Here is a 19,478-nt window from a genome sequence, read left to right as displayed (position 1 = left end):
AAATTTATTAGAGCATAAGCTTCCGTGAGCTACAGCTCACTTCATCGGATGCATTTCATCCAAATGCATCCGATGAAGTGAGCTGTAGCTCACGGAAGCTTATGCTCTAATAAATTTGTTAGTCTCTAAGGTGCCACAAGTACTCCTTTTCTTTTTGTGAATACAGACTAACACGGCTGCTACTCTGAAATCTCCCCAGTAGTGAAGATAAGCCCTAATTAAGCACTCCCACTGAGTCAGCTGTATCAGTGGTAGTACAAAAGCGAGAGACTTTTCCAAAGGTGTATAGTATAGAAAAGACACAGGACAATGAGCGTAGGTGTAGCTGAACCACTGTTGAACATGGTTTAACTGCAAGAGTGGACAGGACCAAACAGTGCTCAGCATATTTTCAAAAACAGTGTTTCTGAAGGCTCAACCATGTGGAAAGTACTTTCATATATGTGAAATATAATATATCTCTCTCTGTGCACCCAAAGGTGTGCCAGAATCCTTCGAAAACATGAAGAGACAATACCATCCCTTACAAAATAAGTTAAGGCAAGCAAACATGGGAGAAACAAGACAGCAGGAATAGGGTGAGAATACACCAGTGTCATTAATTAGATTATATGGTTAATCAGTGAGGGTTAGTGCTTGTTCTGATGTAATAAGGAGGGTGGATTTGTTTTTTTGTAATGCATGATTACATGGATGTCCTAGCTGGTTAGTTACATGGCAGAAGTGGGTCCTAGGGAGGAACTCGAAAGAGAAGGAGGGGAACATTACAGATAAGCAACAAGTACATGAAAGAAAACAGATACATGTGGGAGAAGGGGATGAATGGGGCATTGAAGTTGGCATTGCTGGGGGAGCAGAACAGAAAAGGGTAATAAGAAAGGAAAAAAGGCAAGGTAACTGGGGTTATAGACCACTTGGAAGGGGCAGACATGAAGTTGAAACTTAAAACAGGAAAGAAGGGAGACTCTTCCAAGTGTTTCTAAGAGGGGAGGGTATGTACGTAGATTGACAGGCAAGAAATAGGATTCTGACAGCATCATTTGAATGGACTAAAGTGGGTGATGTGTATATCAAAGAGGCTGTAGAGGGGCAGATTACCATAATTGAAGTATGATATGAGGAAGGCATGCACAAGAGTTTTTACAGGATCTGGACAGACAGAAATAAATGGTCAGATTTTGGCAACGTTGTGGAGGAAAAGATGGCAGTATTTGGAACCCACTTTTATACATGGAAGAGAAAAATTATGATACGGTAAAAATCCCTGAATTTAGGTTGCTTAACACTTTTCATTATAAAGTGAGAGCTTTGATAGTCAGCAGCAAGGATGCCCTTGAGCTACAGAAGTGCCTTTTCTTTGTACCATGAAATTCCATTCAGCTCTTTCCAAGATATAAACTTATTAAAATAGCCATTTCCCTTCTCTCATTTCATTTCTGAGAACATTTTTGGTACATGCCAACATAACATAAAAACATTCTGAAGTGCTGGGCTGTCAGCCCTGCAGCAGCTGCTGCTAGTAACAACAGTGTACCGGGAACATTTCGCAGCTACCAGGGTAGCTGTGGAGGCATGGGAGATGGGAGAGAAGAAGAGATCTGGAGTTGGTCTCCCCTCCCCCAGAACTGGCCCCAGTGGCCAATGCTCCCTTCTGGAACAACCACATGAAGCTGGGATGCTCCCTGACCCCTGGAAACAGCCCCAGCTAAGACCCTGCAGCCCATTTCCTCTGTTCCCACACTCCGGGAGAACCCCCCCTGGGGATGGAGCTTTCCCAACTCCCAAGTGGGGTGGGTGGGCAGGAAGAAAGAGAACAGGACCAGGCTGACCTCTCCCCTTAACTACCTCCCAATCCAAACAGGTTATCCTCCCTCTGGGATAACAGCCATCTCCTGTTGCCAACTAACATAGTTAGCCCCAAAGTTCCAGTGATAACTGTCTGTGCTGCAATCCTGAAGGTTTAGGATTCAAAACCTGCTTATGATATATTTTGGTGGGAGAGAGGTGCTCATAACTGAATCTTTTATCTTTTTAAAAAACCTAGGAAATGATATACAAAAAGACTACATTAAAAGAATATTATTTAGGTTGCAAAGTCAAACACTCAAAAGTTAGGAAATGCCAGATATATGATTACCTGTGTAACCATAATGCTGCCCAACTTGTGCAAGGGGGAAGAATTAAGGTAGGACCTACCATCTTCTAACTTTGGAGTGCTTGACTTTGCAACATAAATACTCTTTTTATGCAGTTTTTTGTATGTATAATAGCATATTGCATGTGGGATAAATGCAACACCATAACTTAAAGTCATTTTCAATGCTACTTCACTGCCACTGGAAAAACAGTTTACTCTAGCTAAGACTACCGTATATACTCGATCATAAGCCGGTTTGTTTAGAAGACGACCCCCCTCCCCCCCCAAGATGGATAAGTAAAAATGGAAAATTTTTATGACCCATTCATAAGCCGACCCTATAATTCAGGGGCCGGCAAACTTTGGCTCCCGGGCCATCAGGATAAGCCGCTGGTGGGCCGAGATGGTTTGTTTACCTCGAGTGTCCGCAGGTACGGAGGTAAACCTAAGTAAACGTGTCCCAGTGTGCCAGCTGCTTACCCTGACGGGCCGGGACAGCAACTGATGGGGAAATGTTTTTTGGGGGGAGAAGCTGGGGGTCAGGGGAGTAACCCCTGTGACCACCCCCCACACTCTCCCCATCCCATCCCTTCCCTTCCCACCTTATCTGGGGAGGTCCAGGGGAAGATGTCTCTGGACTGGCCATAGCTGCTCCGGCAGGCTGGGCAGCATGGCCACAGCCTGCTCTGGGGGGCGGGGCCGGGTAGCACAACTGTAGCCTGCCAGCCCTGGAGCTTCAGCTGCTTCAGAGGCTGGGGGGAGAGCAGCATGGCCAGAAGTGGCAACACTCTGGCCCTGCCTCTTCCCTTCTGGCTCTGCTGCCTCTCCTTGCTCCTTCTGTTGGGGGGAGGGGCTGTGTCCCACCTCTCCTGCTCTATATCCATTCATAAGCCAACCCCCTTCTCTGGTGCTTCCCTTTTTTACTAAAAAAAATTCAGCTTATGAACGAGTATATACGGTACTTTTCTTTTGAGTGAACCAGTTTGGGCTCATTGTGACACATTAATGGGATCAACCAACGCATATTTAGGAGAAAACGGAAAAGGCAGAAATAGATGAACCCTAACTACCACGGTCCGTGAAGCCCCAAAAATTGTATGGAAGGAATTGTTTCTTTTTAATCAGAATATTGCTGATTTTTAAACTTCATTATCCATAGTGCAATTAAATTCCTGTCCTCCTTACACAGAACACAAGAATCTAGTCAGGCATTCAGAGGCTAGAAGAAATGCTAAATAAAATAAACTCTATGCTTAAAACTGTTTAATCAAATTAAGCTAGTAATGCACACAGTGTATGGCGACAAGAAGAAAAAGGAAATACATTTTGGTAAGATTCTTACCTGTTATTTAGTGTTGTTGGCAGAGGATGTGATACATTAGGTGGCACAGCTGCATGAGTGAGAGAAGGATTCTGGGATATTGTGGCAGGGGTCTGAATCACCCCATTTAAAGCCCCTACAATTCCATTGATTGCCAGCTGGTTACCTGGCAATGCTCCAATTATTCCACCCACACCAGGCACTGCAGGAATGGTGGATGTTACAGTCTGCATACCACTAGCTAGTGCCCCCACTGTCACACCATTGACCTGTTGAACTCCTGAGCCTGGCTGAGCAGGACTCTGCCCAGCAGGTGGTGGAGTGGAAAGAACTGATGAACTGCTGGTACTCTGTCCACTGGAGGTTATCTCCTAATGTAAAAAACAAACCAACAAAAACCCTCAGCTGTACAGAATTTCAAAGAGAACAGAGGATTTTGAGATGAAGTTAATTTATAACAAGGTTAGAAAACAAAACAAAACAAAATTACCTGGTTTAATACAGGGAGAGAATTGTCAGGTAAAAAACTGTTTCCCAGATGAGGGCTTTTACTTCTGTTCAAGGAATCAGTGCTAGGTGCTAAAGTGATGATTTAAAAAATAAAGTGAAGTTTAATTTTTGCATTTAACATGTTTAAAATATTAAAATATTCAGAATAATTTATTTCAGCAGAATGTTGATGTTAAACATAGAATACACAAAACTTGAACATAAACTTAGTTTCTTATAATCAGAACCCCAAGGTAAAATATTAGTTTAACTGACTAGTAAAAGGTGATGGATGGGTTCAAGACTGAATAGTGAAAAATAAAATGCCTGGACATAAGCAGCAATGATTTGTATAAGTCCCATGCTTCTTTAAACACATTAAAACAAGGGGAAATTTTTCTCTTGTGAAAGTTTTTCAGATCTTTTACTTTTTTTTTTTGTTGTTTTTATAAAAAAGACAAGTATGCACAAAGTAGCTTGTTCAGGGAAAGCTTATATCTAAAAAATTCCCAAATCCAATATGAACTTGCCATTCTTTTCTCCAACAAAAATATTGTCAGTGATTAATTATACACACCAGACAAATCATTTAAAAAAACCCACCAATTATACTGGATCTGTTCTCTTTGTACACACATGCATCTCCCATTCATGGCAAATAGGGGTAAAATAGGCCTTTTACATAAAGAATCTTCAGGTTACTTTGATAAGAGTACTATGCAAAATGCGGGAAACATTTTTCTCTACTTACCAGCTTGTGCTGGAAATGCATGTACTTGATGAGATGGGCTAGGGTTTGAAGTTATTGTTGGAAAGGGAACTGAAAGCTGTGCATTTAATAGCTGGAGGCGCTCCTTTTTAGCGGTCAGGTTCTTAATCTGTTCCTCTAACCGTCGATTTTCAACTTGAAGTTGGTGTAATGACTTCAGCATTCCCAGAACTAGAAAACAATTGACTAATAAATCTGATCTCTTTTAAGGTCACATTCAAAGTTTTTTCTTTATGAAGAATATCTCAGGACTGCACAATATGTCATGTGCTAGAATTTTAAATACTATATATATCCTTAGCATCCCTAGTTACATTCTGCAGATTAATATTGCCAATTAAGATAGCGCTTAAAGTGAAAATTCAACCCAAATAATTAATGAGAATGTACTAAAATAAAAAAAATCCTAAAATTTCTCCTTTGAAGTCAGATGCATGCTATTTAAAATACATAAACTAATATATAACAAAGTCCCAATACTGCAATTGTGGATCCATGTGGATGGACCCTTACTTCCATGCAGAGACAGTTGCACCATCAGGGTCTATGTTAATTTTGAGCAAGTTTCTGTACAATGTGCTTTTTCTGTAAATGTAGCCATAAAAAAAGAAAAGAAAAACAAGATTCCTTTAAAGACATGCAGGTAATAGAGCAGTTATGGAATGCCTATTTTATTTGGCTTATGAAGTTTAAAATACAACTAAAAATTCTAAGAGCAGATCAAAGCTCTGAAATATATGCATTGTTTTTATGTAGTCAACTATTATTGTTTTTTAAAAAATGCAAAGGAAAAGTATGTGCAAAAGGAACTGTTCTATTGAATTCTTTGTCAAATAAATTGCAAATTTATGTGATCAATGAAAACCCTTTATTCAGGTTTATGGGGTTTTGTTTGTTTTCGTTTTGCTTTTGAATCACTATACACCTTGCCGGATGCCAAATCTTCCGGCTGCTTTCAGTGTTGATCTACAGATCACCCAGCAGGGAGCACTAAGTGAGCATTGCAGTTACCACCCTTTCTTTGCAGATAAAGCGCATCATCATCTGAACAAGCACAGCTTCTACCATGCACATTTCCTCAAATTCTGATTTTGTTCCAGAACATGGATGTCCCAACTAGGGATACAGAGTAGCTGTCATGCCACAGGGATAGCCAGCCACTTTTTAAATACCAAATTGTATTTGTTTAACATGACCTCTGGGCCTACGACACACACAAGTCTACTGGTATAGGCACATCTGGTCATTTCCCAAGGATTTAGCTTTTTATCCCTCCTCTTCAAGAACATACAAAGGAACCCTCAGAGCGCCCAAATGAGATGCAATAAGACTTAGCTAAACCTGTCCTCCAGCTATCATGTTTAAAGGATTATCCCCGCATGAATTTCCTCACAATTAGCATTTTTGTCAGGGTACCATTCATAAAAGTACCAACTAGATGGCACTTTACTCACTACCAACAACCAGAATAGCATGTTCAATAATATATTCACACAAAAAGTAACAAAATAATGATTTTTATATCTTGTCTAAAACTATTCAATCAATTTTTATTTATATTGATTTCTCATTGATTATGAATAAATCCAAAGCAATGTTATTTCCTCAGTTAAGCGTTATCTGTATTCACTTTTCAGTTACTTCATTTGGTAAACACAACTCTTGAAAAATAAATAACCCAGTATGAGAACTGAATAAGAGAGCATAAACAAAATATAAAAGCACTGTAGAGCACCTGTACAACACTTGTGAAAAACAATGAGTTTCTCACAACTGAAGCAGGTAGTTTATACTAAAAATACCAGAAATAAAGTTCTAAAGAAACATTTCAGAATATCAGCATCACACAAAATAAAGCACAATTGAGGAACCAAGCCTTAAAAATAATCAGTACAAAACAGAAGTTATAAACTATAAAGCATAAAATGATGAACAGGTTGTTTAAAAAGTCTTAGGCATTCACTGACTGATAATTATTTATAACACTGCCCAACAAACAAAAAAAAACCAAGTAACAACAGAAAACGTGAATACTTACTGTCACTAGGGGTGCCCTGTTCTAGCAAAAATTGCTGGCCTTCACTCCACTGCCTCTCCAAAAGCTGTTCAATGCTGGCAGCTACCGGGGGCAAATTTTCCACACTGCTGTTCACTGACTGATCATAGCGAATCTGTAAGCTGCTTACAGGAGATCTGTTGAAAACATTGTAATTTACACATTTAAAGGAAGGAGGGAAATGTATTTAGCAAACGGCCCATAAAGTTTCTTACCTTGTGCTAGCCCCTAGTACCTACATAATCCAGAGCTTCCAACACTAAGCTTCTCAAAGCCACTAGAACTCTGAGCTCTCATCGCCCAGGTTTTAACAGAAAACAGCAGTTTGGGAATTTGTGTACAGAAAACAGATACATCAGTTTAGCGGCACTAGCAGTTTATGTCTAACAGACAGATATTATTGATCTCAGAGCACATATTGCTAGAGCAGGAAATAGGTGCTCAGTATAGTAATAAATTATATACAATTCAAATATCTAAACATCTCGACAATGGTGAAATACAAAATATGAAACGTGATTAAAATCATTACTATTATTATATTCTCCCATAGTACATAGGTCACATGTAATTTTGATGTGTGAGTTGTGCAAAAAGCCCCCCTAAAGAGAAATTTTTAAATAGAGAGTGACTGAGTAGAAAAAACGGTTACTAACATTTCCATAATTGTTGTTCTTCGAGAAATGTTGTATATGTCCATTCCAATGTAGGTGTACGCGTGCTTCGAGCACAGATGCCAGAATTTTTTCTCCCTAGTGATATCTGTCAGGTCAGCTCCAGAATCCTCTGGTGCCACATACTCTTAGTGCCGGTATAAATGGACCCGTCGACCCCGCTCCCTTTCAGTTTCTTCTTACCAACTGCCTCTGATAAGTGGGGACAGAGCATGGGTAATGGACATGTGCAACACATCTTGAAGTACAACCGTTACAGAAAAATTAGTAAACATTTTTTCTTCTTTGGGTGCTTGCACATGTCCATTCCAAGGTAGGTGATTCACAAGCAGTTGTACAGGAGAGGGGTTCAGAGTTCAAGGGCAGGCTGACTGCAAGTCTGCTCGGCCAAAGCTGGCATTGTCTCTAGCCTGCTGGGTAATGGCATTGCAAATGACATTGCAAATGGTGGCCTGATGACCAGATTGCTGCCCTGCAGATGTCCTGAATCAGGACTTACGCTAGGAAAGTGGAGGACGAGGCTTGAGATCTTGTGGAGTGAGTCATCAGATTAGCTGGGAGCAAGATGCCCATGAGTTCACAAAATGCCTGGATGCAAGTAGTAATCCAGGATAAGATTCTCTGTGGAGAGATGGGGAGACCCTTCATTCTTTACACTATCATTATGAACAGTTGAGCAGATCCGTGGATGGTCTGATCCTTTGTATGTATAAAGCCTGCCTAACATCCAAAGAGTGAAGGCGCTGTTCCTCCCTATTCACATGCGGTTTAGGGTAGAATAATGGCAGAAAGATTGCTTGATTGCTTAACAAATTTATTTGAGCATAAGCTTTCGTGAGCTACAGCTCACTTAAGAACTGTGAGGAATGATGGATGTGGATTGCTTGATGAGGATTCCTTGATTGCTTAGGAACTTTGAGAGGAATGATGGATGTGGTTGTAACTGGACTTTGTCCTTGAAGATGACCATATATGGGGGCTCTGATGTGAGGGCCCAGATCTCTGGCCAGAATCTTCCGGCCACTAGAAAGGCTACTTTACAGGAAAGGTGTAACATTGAGCATGTTGTTAGCAGCTCAAATGGGGGCTCCGTAACCTTTGACAGGAGAAGGCTCAGGTCCCAGGGAGGGATGGGATCTCTAATCTGTTAGCTGAAACAGAACCTCTTCCATGGCTCCTACCCGAAGGAAGGATTGGACTTCTTGTTCCAACATTCGCTTGTGAGAAGGGTCCCTGAAGAGGGATGGGGAGGGTGGGGTGGGAAGGTAGGGTAGACAACAACTGGATGGTGCAATCCAGTTCTATTGAGCTGAGAATGTAGCACTCTGAAGTAATCCAAGTCCAGGAAGCGGAAAAGGCAGTTGGAGAACAAAGGGGTAACTGGATCCAATGTAGAGGGGACGGCAATGCTAACCTATGAGCGTCTCATCAAAACAAGCGCTTCAAAGATCCTGTCTGAGGCCAGACAGCACAGGACCAGCCAAGCAGGATGGGGTCTGCGCCTGAATCCTCTACTCTTCCTCCTCTGCTGATCCTGTCTGGGTGGCTGTGAAAAGTAATGGCCAGTCTGCTGGAGCCCGTAATACTTTCTTGACACTGCTGGTATACACCAGGGACTGGTTCTTCTCTTGATGCTTAACGATGCTGCTTCTTGGGCACTGAGGAAAACCATCGGTGCCACAAATCCTGAGCTGTGGGAGGAGTACGCCACACCGAGGCCGAGGTGCTCGGAGCAGAGTCCAAGTGCGGCTCCAAGGCAGGTCTTAAAGTTGCCTCCATGAAGAGGACCTTTAGTCTTGCCACTTAGTCCTTTTTGTTTCAGGATCTGAGGTCCCTCCAAATTTGGCAGCAGTATTCTTTATGAGATTTCCCAAGGCACTTAAGACAGCTTTGAGTGCAGGTCACTCAAAAGGTACAGACTTACCACCGGAGGCCCAGGGCTTGACACCCAGCCATTGAGGCATGCCCCAGCACCAGGAAGCACATGACCCCACTAGCTAAGCATGGAGGCATCCAGAACTAAGTACTAAAAACTACTAAAATGACTAAACTAATTCCTATCAAGCTGTAATACTATTTACACTAAGAACTGCAGAAAAATCACTAGGAGAAGGAATTGAATTGCAAGCACTTGAAGTAGTAATATTATTTCATAAAAAAAACCCTAAAAACATTAGAGTTGCACTCAAAAGTCAAAAAATAACAAAGTTAAAGTTTCAGAGGAGTAGCTGTGTTACTCTGTATCCACAAAAAGGTGCCACCAGAATCTTCGGAATCTTTAAGGTGCCAAGTTAAAGTTGCCTATCCAACCTTAACTCTGCCACCTTTGTGCATATGCATTCATATACTGCTCCAGCCGCCCTCGGATCAACGCCAGGGGCTGCCCACCTGCTGCTGCTGCTATGGCCGCTCCCGCAACCACTGCTCAGGTAGTCCCCGGGGCCAGCCACACTGGTCACAGCTCAGGTAATCCCCAGGATCAGCTGCCCAGTGCTGCCTAAGCAGCGGCCGGTGTGGCTGGCCTCAGGGGCTGCTGCAGTAGAGACCTGTCCAGCAGGCTGTGGAACCACTGCAGAAATCGCAGAGAATCACATAATTCATGACTTCCCTGACCTCCGTGACCAACATAATCATAATTGACTCACTGTTTCCTTGTTCTCTCCCTGTCTGTCTATATCTACCTGTTGTCTTTTGGTCAATGCTCTTTTTCAGTGACAAATTTGTTGTTATATATTTGTACAGAGTCTATAATAGCGGGACGGTGATCCTTGATTGCAAGTTGCTGTCACACCACAAATAAGTAATACCTGAGCGCCTGATGCAGAACCTATTGGAGGCAATGGAAAGATGCCTGTTAACTTCAGTTGGCTTTGGATCTGGCTCTGAATGAGGCACAGGGCCACATAAGGAAAAATGGGGATAAGAAGAAATATTGAGCAGCTGTTCTGTTCACTGAGTAGACTGTGGGTGAAGCCTCAAAAAGGGATTAAGGGGTCCATAGACCTTGTACTGGCTGTCTTCAGAGTGATGAAATTCATTCTGAATGAGATGGGTCCAGTGGAAAGACTAGGATATGATTATGTATTAAGACAGTATATGAATGCATATGCACAAAGGTGGCAGAGTTAAGATTGGATAAGCAACTTTAACTTGGTACCTTAAAGACTCCGAAGATTCCGGTGGCACCTTTTTGTGGATACAGAGTAACACACTCTGAAACTTTAACTTTGTTATTTTTTGACTTTTGAGTGCAACTCTAATGTTTTTAGGGTTTTTTTTTAGGAAATAATATTACTACTTCAAGTGCTTGCACATGTCCATGTCAGCATAGGGGTGTGCACACCCTTAGCACAGTTGCCAGAATTTTTTTCCCCCATCAGTGGTATCCGTCGGGACCACTTTGCTCAGGCATTCCTTCTCCTAGTGATTTTTCTGCAGTTCTTAGTGTAAACAGTATTACAGCTTGATAGGAATTAGTTTAGTCATTTTAGTAGTTTTTAGTACTTAGTTCTGGATGCCTCCATGCTTAGCTAGTGGGGTCATGTGCTTCCCTGGTGCCGGGGCATGCCTTAGTGGCTGGGTGTCAAGACCTAGGCCTTGTCAGCCCCTGGCAGGTGGTGGTGCTGCTGGCCCCCCAGCAAAGATTTAGTCAGGGGTATTTATAGTACAAGTCAGACAGGTCATGGGCTATGAATTTTTGTTTATTGCCCGTGACCTGTCCATGACTTTAACTACAAATACCCATGACTAAATTGTAGCCTTAATTATAATTAATGTAATAAAGCAGTGGTCACAGCACAGTAGATGCCTAACAAATATCAAATGCTTTAGTAGGCATTACAGCATAGGTGATTTTGATTTAGAGAAAGGAAATACAGAAACTTTACAGATTTTTATGGGTTATTCCTCCTACACATAAGGATGATATGAGAGAAGCGCAAAGGAGCTTACTGAAAAATTTGACAAATGGATAAAGATTGCATCACTAGCAAAGCAGAGGCAGAGGTTGACGGTTCAACAGCATATAAGTGATATGCAGGGCAAAGATAGGTAAAGAATGGACTTAAATGTCACCACAAACTACTTGTCTTCATGTGGTTGAAGTGATGAATAAGGAAGAGAACTCTTGCAGAATCATTTTGAACCGATTTACACTTCATTCAAATCTGCACTATAATTAGAAACTTCTATTCTTTCTGTATAGGCTTTTCTAACGCATTCAACATTATAACAACAGATTGTTTTATGAGGATTACTTAATCCTCACAACACCCCTGTGAGTTCAGGAAGTACATTCTCTGTATTTTACAGTTGTAGAACTAAACCAAAAAGATTAAACAACTTGCCCAAGGGTTGCACAAGAAGTCTGTAGCAAAGTCAAGAACAGAATCTAAATAGTCTGTATTCCAGTCCACTGCCTTAGTTATGAAGTGATCTTTTCCAATGCCTCCTTGTTTTATTCACTACAAGGGAACTAGTCACTTACAATACAATAGTATTTGATCCCATAATAAAGGATTATATTGTAATGCATATGTACAAGAGGGGAAAGTTATAGTTGGGTAGACAAGTTACTCTCATTTCCTGATATCCAAGTGCTCCACTTTCAAACTCAACATTCTTGTGAAGAGACTTTTGTGTAGAATTTCCTAATTAAAATTAAAAAACCCAAGAAATTTCACCATGTTCAACTATTTGCTAGACAGAATTAGAATGCTCTATATAGTGTGTTATATATGCAGTCAATGAAATAGAAGCCCTTGCCTCATTTCAGAAATACGTTTTTATACCATGTCTCCTTCAATATTTACCTCCTACGTACTGCAGAGTCAGCATGTAACTGTGTAAATTCTTGGCCTCACTATTGTATTAACATATTGATTTGCATTTATATAGGGATGTACATACATATTTAAAAACAGGTACTATACACTATGTTATTTTGAATGTTTTGGGTTATATTTGTTAAATAATATTTGAGGCATGCTTGGCAAAAGTAGCGCTTCCCATTCAAAACTGAAATCATTTATATACACACTATACACGCCAATATTTATATTATACATAAAGTATGGGTGTATATGTGTGTGTGAGATTAGATATCTAATACAATTGTTGTAGAGCAGTATAAAACTATTATTAGCATTAGCTGGAATGGCTGCACAATTCACAAGTGAGTTATGTAGGTCATACCAAATGAGTGCCAATAAGATCTTCAAACCACTCCACTTTAGTAAACTCTCTCTCTCTCTCTAAAGAATATTTTTGAGTTTTAGGTCTATTTTTTGTACCCCACCTCCTGTAAATAGGTGGTCTAGTTACAATAAGCCCAACTGTACAGGGTTCAGAAAGAAAAAAAATAAAACTAAAAAAAATGTAAAAAGACCAACCCAAAACACCCTGTAAAAGTGTCTTAAAATAGCTTGTCTAATACATAAAAGTCCCACAACTTTAAATTCTGATGTTCCAAGACTTTCAGGCCTAACTATTGTTTTTCCTACCTATAAGATTATTTTATTTTATTTGGGGGGGGGGACGAGGAGAGAATGTCCATATTTCAAAGAATGAAGCAAACATTTCTGTGTCTTTTCTTTTCTTAATGGCAAATGTATGAAGTTGCTCAGATTTGAACATTACAAGAGAGAAGCAGAGATAGATTAGTTGGCAGAGGTTATATTAGGCAGTTAAGGGTGTAAGGTATGTGTGATGCTGTCTGGAATTTATATTATATTTATAATTTACATTTATAATATTGATACCAGTATTACAAAGAATCTTATATGATATGCCATATAACATATCAGTGGAAAAATTATGATGGGCTAAATATGATAATCATGTTTATATGTATGTATCATCTTTGTACTTTATAAATGTGTGTGGTATGTTTGTATTTCAAACTTGTGCTATGCGTGTGGGTAATACCCCCAGACAGATTGGCATCAGCACTATCCAAACTGCTTGATGGCTTATCAAAGGCAATCAGCTATACAATGAACTCATTGAGAGAAGCCAGGGACTTCACCTATGAGTCAGCAGGACATGTAGGGAGATGCTGGTGGACAGGGGACTCCAAGTAAGTTTGTGTTTGGGACAAAGAAAATAAAAGTCACATGGCAACAGATATAAAAAGCCACCTGCATTTTGTCTTCAATCCTGCTTCTTACCTCTGGAGCAACTTCTCTACAAACTGAAGCATTGAACAAAGGGCTGACAGATCCTTTGGGCATGTTCCAGAGGGCCTCTACAAGCCGGCAAACTCACCAATGCTGCTAAGAAGCTGATGTATGGACTCTGAAGTTAGTAACTCATTGCTCTGACCATTTAACAACTCTTTTCTTCTCTTTTCTTTTTTTCTAATAAACCTTTTGTTTTAGATACCAAGCTGGCAGCATGGTATTTTAGGTAAGACCCAAACTAGTATTGATCTGATAATGTGGCTGGCATCCTTTAGGGATCAGAAGAACATTTTGTATAGTGAGCAGAGTTTTTAAATAACTTCTCTTTTTACTGGACCTACATGCTAATTGGGAGCCAGAAAACTGGTATGAAATAGAGTGGGCTGTGTGATTTCTTTTTTAGCTTCTTGATAATCAGTATGGGTGATCAGGAGCACAGTATGTGACTGGTTGGTGAATCTAACTTCAGTGTTAACCTCCAGTTTTGGGAGAATCTGCTCTCCTTTTTGCAACCTGCCCTGATTTTGGCATTTTAGTCTGGGCTACCTTAGGCACCACAGGTCACAGGTATGGTCTTTTTTTATATTGTAGATAGGGCTGGTGGCACTGTCCATCATTAATGCTGCCTGATACTTCCTATTGTAAGACCCAGTTTTCAAGTGCTTATAACTTTGCCAAACTTTGATTTCAGGGTGTCTGCCTCAGGCTGAATTTTTTTTTTTTAAATAAAATTTCAGCCAAAATGATTCAGCCATTTACAAGAATGAGGCTAGAGAAAAATACATTGTTTTGCCCATGTTTAAAAATTCTAGTGATCTTTTCCTTGAACAGCTCTAGTGTCCCCATGGTTTGGATCCACCAATATATAATTAAATTATAACCTAATATAGCTTTGTTAATTACGGACTTCTACAACAATCTCAGACTGTAATGAAATACAGTGTTACAATACTATAAAATAGTAATTGAAATTCTTTGGAGACCTATCGTCAGAGTTACCGGATGTCCAGCTGAGGCAGAGCAAAGGCAGGCTGGAGAAGAGGCAGGCTAGTGTGGAAACAGGTACGGCTAAGCAGGAGCAAGAGCAAGGGCAGCCTGTTGAAATTACTGGCAATTGGAGTGTTCCTGGCCAGAGTAGTGTTGTAGAGAGACTGAAAAGACTGCTTCCCTTAGGAGCCTATGTATGTGCCCAGGGATCACCTCTTGGGTCCTCTTGGGATAGGCTGAACCTGCTTGAATGGCGTGAAGACTATCACAAGACCTGCAGGTGATTACCCCTGATGACTTATCACACATTCTGGGCTCAGAGATGATACATCAGGCTTAAACAGAGGTACCTGAGGCTCAGGCAGGCCCAGAGCTATCACACCTATCGAGCAATCCTGATGCCAATGCCCAAGCAAGGCATACAACAGCATCCTTAAAATATCCTAATTCAAACAGGTTTCAGAGTAGCAGCCATGTTAGTCTGTATTCGCAAAAAGAAAAGGAGAGAAAGAATGATTATTTTGCATATGTGGCCTGTTTGAAGTAGAAAGAAAAAGAGTACTTGTGGCACCTTAGAGACTAACAAATTTATTTGAGCATAACCTTTCGTGAGCTACAGCTCACTTCATCCGATGCATTAGACCATCATGAGACAGGTTAGAAGTCGTGTCAAAGGCTGACTTTCAATAGATCGCAGCGAGGTAGCTGCTCTGCTACACACGAAACCCTGACCCAGAATCAGGTCGTCTACGAATGATTTAGCACCAGGTTCCCCACGAACATGCGGTACGCAGCGGGTGAGAGGCAGCTCCCTTCTGTCCGCACTCCAGTCCCAACACGAACGGCTCTCCTCGTTGAGCCCTACCCCCCCTGGAGGGGCGAGGGCGGCTATCTGGGGCCAACCGAGGTGCCACGGTGCTGCCGTATCGTTACGTTTAGGGGGGATTCTGACTTACAGGCGTTCAGTCATAATCCCACAGGTGGTAGCTTCGCCCCATTGGCTCCTCAGCCAAGCACATACAACAAATGTCTGAACCTGTGGTTCCTCTCGTACTGAGTAGGATTACTATTGCAACACCACATCATCAGTAGGGTAAAACTAACCTGTCTCACGACGGTCTAATGCATCTGATGAAGTGAGCTGTAGCTCACGAAAGCTTATGCTCAAATAAATTTGTTAGTCTCTAAGGTGCCACAAGTTTCTTTCTACTTCAAACAGGCCACATATGCAAAATAATCATTCTTTCAAAATAACCATCACCATCAAATAGCACTCCGATTTCACTCAAAGCACTTAAAAAACCCCAGACTATTTGAATGTTTTTCCTTAAAATTATAAATTTAAAAATCACTGGCAACAATTACTAGTATGTTATAGTGAAAGAATTCTATACAGAAGATTCTATTGTCAAATTTCAATAGTGGAGATCAAGTGCACTGTCTCTAGAGCAAGAAAATACAATATTTGGATATAGTAATGTTGTCTATGTTTTACCGCTAGTATTGTAATCTGCTGATAGATGGGTATTTTTGGATATTTTAAAAAAAGCATTATAGTAACAAAAATAGGTATAGAGTGGAACTAATACTACATGTGGACAGAAAATTATAAGCAGGTCCCTTTAAAGAGATTTCCATTACCTCAGTAACCTTAGGTAAAGAGATCATTTATCTTGCAAAACTAATCACACGAGTTTTAGTTAATATAAGAGTAAATTTGGCAACATTTTTCTAACTACATTGTCTGCATAATTGTTTAGAATCTTAACAAACATATGCACTATCGATAAAAGATAAATAAGTTGCCAAATCTTAAAATGCTTCCTTTGCCTGTACTCTCTAACGTAAATAACGCTTACCGTGGTGAGAGACTTCCTCTGGGTGAACCTCCCCTGCCAACAAGGCTGTGAGTATTATCTCCAAGATCTTGATCTGTAATGTAATGTTTCACAGCTGATAAAGTTACTCTTATTAGATAAGAGTTTTAAAGCTGCTGTATTTTTAAAATACATTAAACCTTAACCACTACCTGCAGTTACTACTAATGTGTAGATAGCTGAAGATTGCTGAACTGTAGCATGTAAGGCGTTGTCCTTACACATTTCTGTGGGTGTACCAGGCCATGGATTATGTTCAGTTCTTTCATTCCTTTCTGTTTTACAGCACAGAAGCATGGTTTGCATTTGCAGTGCCCTCCCCTCAGCCACTTTTAATTTCTACGGTGAAAGTAATGAATCACAGCTGTGGACAGCTAATCTGTATGCTTATCACAGCAAATCCTGATACTTTCTTTTTTTTAAACACTTTTCATCCCAAGACAACTCATAAAATATATAATGCATAAAACCTACCATCGTCTAACAATTACATATTGGTTTAAAGATTTACTGAACATTTTATTGAAGTGCTTACTTTATCAATTGCTACTGTTTATAAGCAAGAGCACAGAAAAGACTTTTGCTAAAATGTATTAAAACAAACAAACAAAAACCCTCATTGAATAAATATAAAGAAATGTTTTGCTTGGAAGGACTCAAAAAGGTTATTTTCCCTATAGCCTCTCAGTAAAATAACCCTATCTGCCCCCTTCAAGGCTTCCCTCCCCATTTTCTGAGTCAAATGACCTCTGACCTCTTAGAGGGCAAAGACATGACTGATCCATTCTTGGTAAACTGCTAAACTCATTCCCTGCCCCCAAACAGGCATGACTACTATGACATGTCAACAAATCCTTAAGGATGGAATGAAACAAAGCAAATCCAACAGCTCATTAAAACTGGTCTCTTCTGCGATGTTACAAAATGTCAATTGGTAAATATTCACAGGATTATTAAACATTGTAGAAGTTCTCCAACAGGATCTTTCTGCCACACAAAGTTGTGTGCAATGCAATTTCATGAATTATGCAAATAAAGGTTTAAACTATTCAAGACAAAACCCAGTGCTGTTACTTTCTTTGCAAAGAACTAAGAGAACTGACCACATCAATCACACAAAAGTCACGGGAGACATTGTTGCATTCCTGCCTGCTGATGGCTCTGCTTAAACATTTACATTTCAGACAGTAAAAAATGCATAGCTATTTTGCAGTACAACAAAGAATTTACTTCCAACATGAAAGAACCATATACAGTAATTTAGGAGCCAAATTCCCAACCAAGAGTTCACAAGTAAAATTAGCGGTCATATTTTAAATAGTTAAAATCAGGAAAGCAGATGCTCTGAACAGTTCTAGCAAGCTTACCTGCTTGACTGTTTTCAGACTGAGCTATAAGTGCTGCCATTGCTGAATTAGGGTTCAGCCTATTGCCATACATGTGGGATGGAGGCAAACTGAGGGAAGATCCAGGTAGGGTGTTTGCCTGTAAGACAACAATTAAAACTATAATCTTTACCAAGTCTGGAAGAAAAATTCTTAATTTATTTTAAGGACACTTCCTCATGAATTAAAATTAATTACTAGTATGTAAAATACTTAAAAGTTAATGAATATTTAAAAAGTAATTAATGATTTTCAATCAATATTTGGGAATAAGGAAATAATTGCAATACTTTCTGAACGTACTAAAGTGTAAATTGCTATTTTCTCTGGTACACTCATTAAGCAAAAAGCTTCTATAAAAATTAAAAAACGTTACTGTATGAATTGTTAGAAATTTTTGATTTGCAACTTTTAAATGATTGTCATACAACAAGTAGGATGTGTAGACTTGCTTACAATTACTAAGTATCCAGCCAATGCCAGGACTTAGTGGCATGGTGACCATGCAGTTATCCTACTAATTATTTAATCTTATTAAACCATTTACAAAATAAGGGCAGGTAGACAACAGATGTCTCACAAATGCTTGGGTTCCTTACATCACAAGACGGCTGTGGAGGTCAAAAGGTCCACCTTCCAGCTCTATAGTTTAACTACACAGAGCCATATTTCCTTTGCTCTACTCTGTCATTAGTAAAACCTGCACACTATTTTGTTACTTCCTATTTTGAGAGGCTTGGAAGCCTGGTGTTTTTTTGTTTTGTTTTGTTTTGATTTTAAAGAAAGAAAACAGCCATTACAAGTATGTTTTCTATACAATACAGGGCTCAACGAATCACAGTTTTGCCCTGACCCCATATAAGGAACTGTATTTTTGGCAGCTGGCCAGCTCTACTTACTGAAGAGCTCGTCAAAAGTTTGTATTCATTCATGTTGCTAACCACAATTCTGAAGGTCTTTGCTGGGACTTGTGCCAAACAAGCGAAAATGAACCCTTAAACAGATGAAGCTAAGGAGGCTGGCCAAAAACTTGCATAATCCAATGCAATAAAAATACCTTCCTCCCTTGGCTGTTTATACTTTCTCCCTTTCGAAGAACAGATCTGCCTTAATACTGAATTTTGGAATCATGCTATCGCACACAAAAACAATGCTGCTGGTGCTAATAGAAGATATTTACATTAGCCTGAAAGAACACACCTTTTTCAGCATTAAAAACAGATTTTAGGTCTATGCTCTTGTGTTTACAGAAAAAACAGATGCACAACCTGAGAGATTACATAAACAATAATCTTAGCATGAACCTGAATAAGAACATGCAAATAAGCTTTTCAGAAGAAACGAAATGCTTATTTTTTTTGAGATGTAAAAAAGAAGGTGAACAGCAGGGAAGTCAAGTTGCAGGACATTTTGACAGGTATAACTGCACACAAGAGACACATACTGGTTATTACAAGAAAAATATTACACAGTGTAAACTATGTCTCTGGAAAGAATCATACACTGCCATTAAGGTTTGGCTTTTAGCCAACGTATTAAACTTGATGAATGGACTTTTACAAATTCACACAACTGTTTTCAATGATGTTGTATTTACTATATAC

General features: G+C 39.9%; 1 protein-coding gene across 23 annotated transcripts in view; it reads right to left on the bottom strand.

The window, feature by feature from the left end:
* Positions 1 to 19,478, bottom strand: part of MLLT10 (MLLT10 histone lysine methyltransferase DOT1L cofactor) — a 232,649-nt gene that overhangs the window by 6,819 nt on the left and 206,352 nt on the right. For 14 of the 23 annotated variants that reach the window (XM_043509422.1, XM_043509426.1, XM_043509423.1 and 11 more), the window contains 6 exons: positions 17,857 to 17,974; positions 16,472 to 16,565; positions 6,755 to 6,909; positions 4,699 to 4,887; positions 3,949 to 4,037; positions 3,480 to 3,829 (listed from right to left, as the gene is read on the bottom strand). In XM_043509422.1, coding sequence (XP_043365357.1) covers positions 3,480 to 3,829; positions 3,949 to 4,037; positions 4,699 to 4,887; positions 6,755 to 6,909; positions 16,472 to 16,565; positions 17,857 to 17,974 — 995 coding nt within the window. Of the gene's footprint in view, positions 1 to 194; positions 1,975 to 3,479; positions 3,830 to 3,948; positions 4,038 to 4,698; positions 4,888 to 6,754; positions 6,910 to 16,471; positions 16,566 to 17,856; positions 17,975 to 19,478 lie in introns of those variants that run through there. The other 9 variants (XM_043509429.1, XM_038390658.2, XM_043509425.1 and 6 more) reach the window with 2 other exon arrangements.

This window comes from Dermochelys coriacea, chromosome 2 (assembly GCF_009764565.3).
Source record: "Dermochelys coriacea isolate rDerCor1 chromosome 2, rDerCor1.pri.v4, whole genome shotgun sequence".
Lineage (NCBI taxonomy): Eukaryota > Metazoa > Chordata > Testudines > Dermochelyidae > Dermochelys > Dermochelys coriacea.
This window is presented reverse-complemented; position numbering and strand designations above follow the sequence as displayed.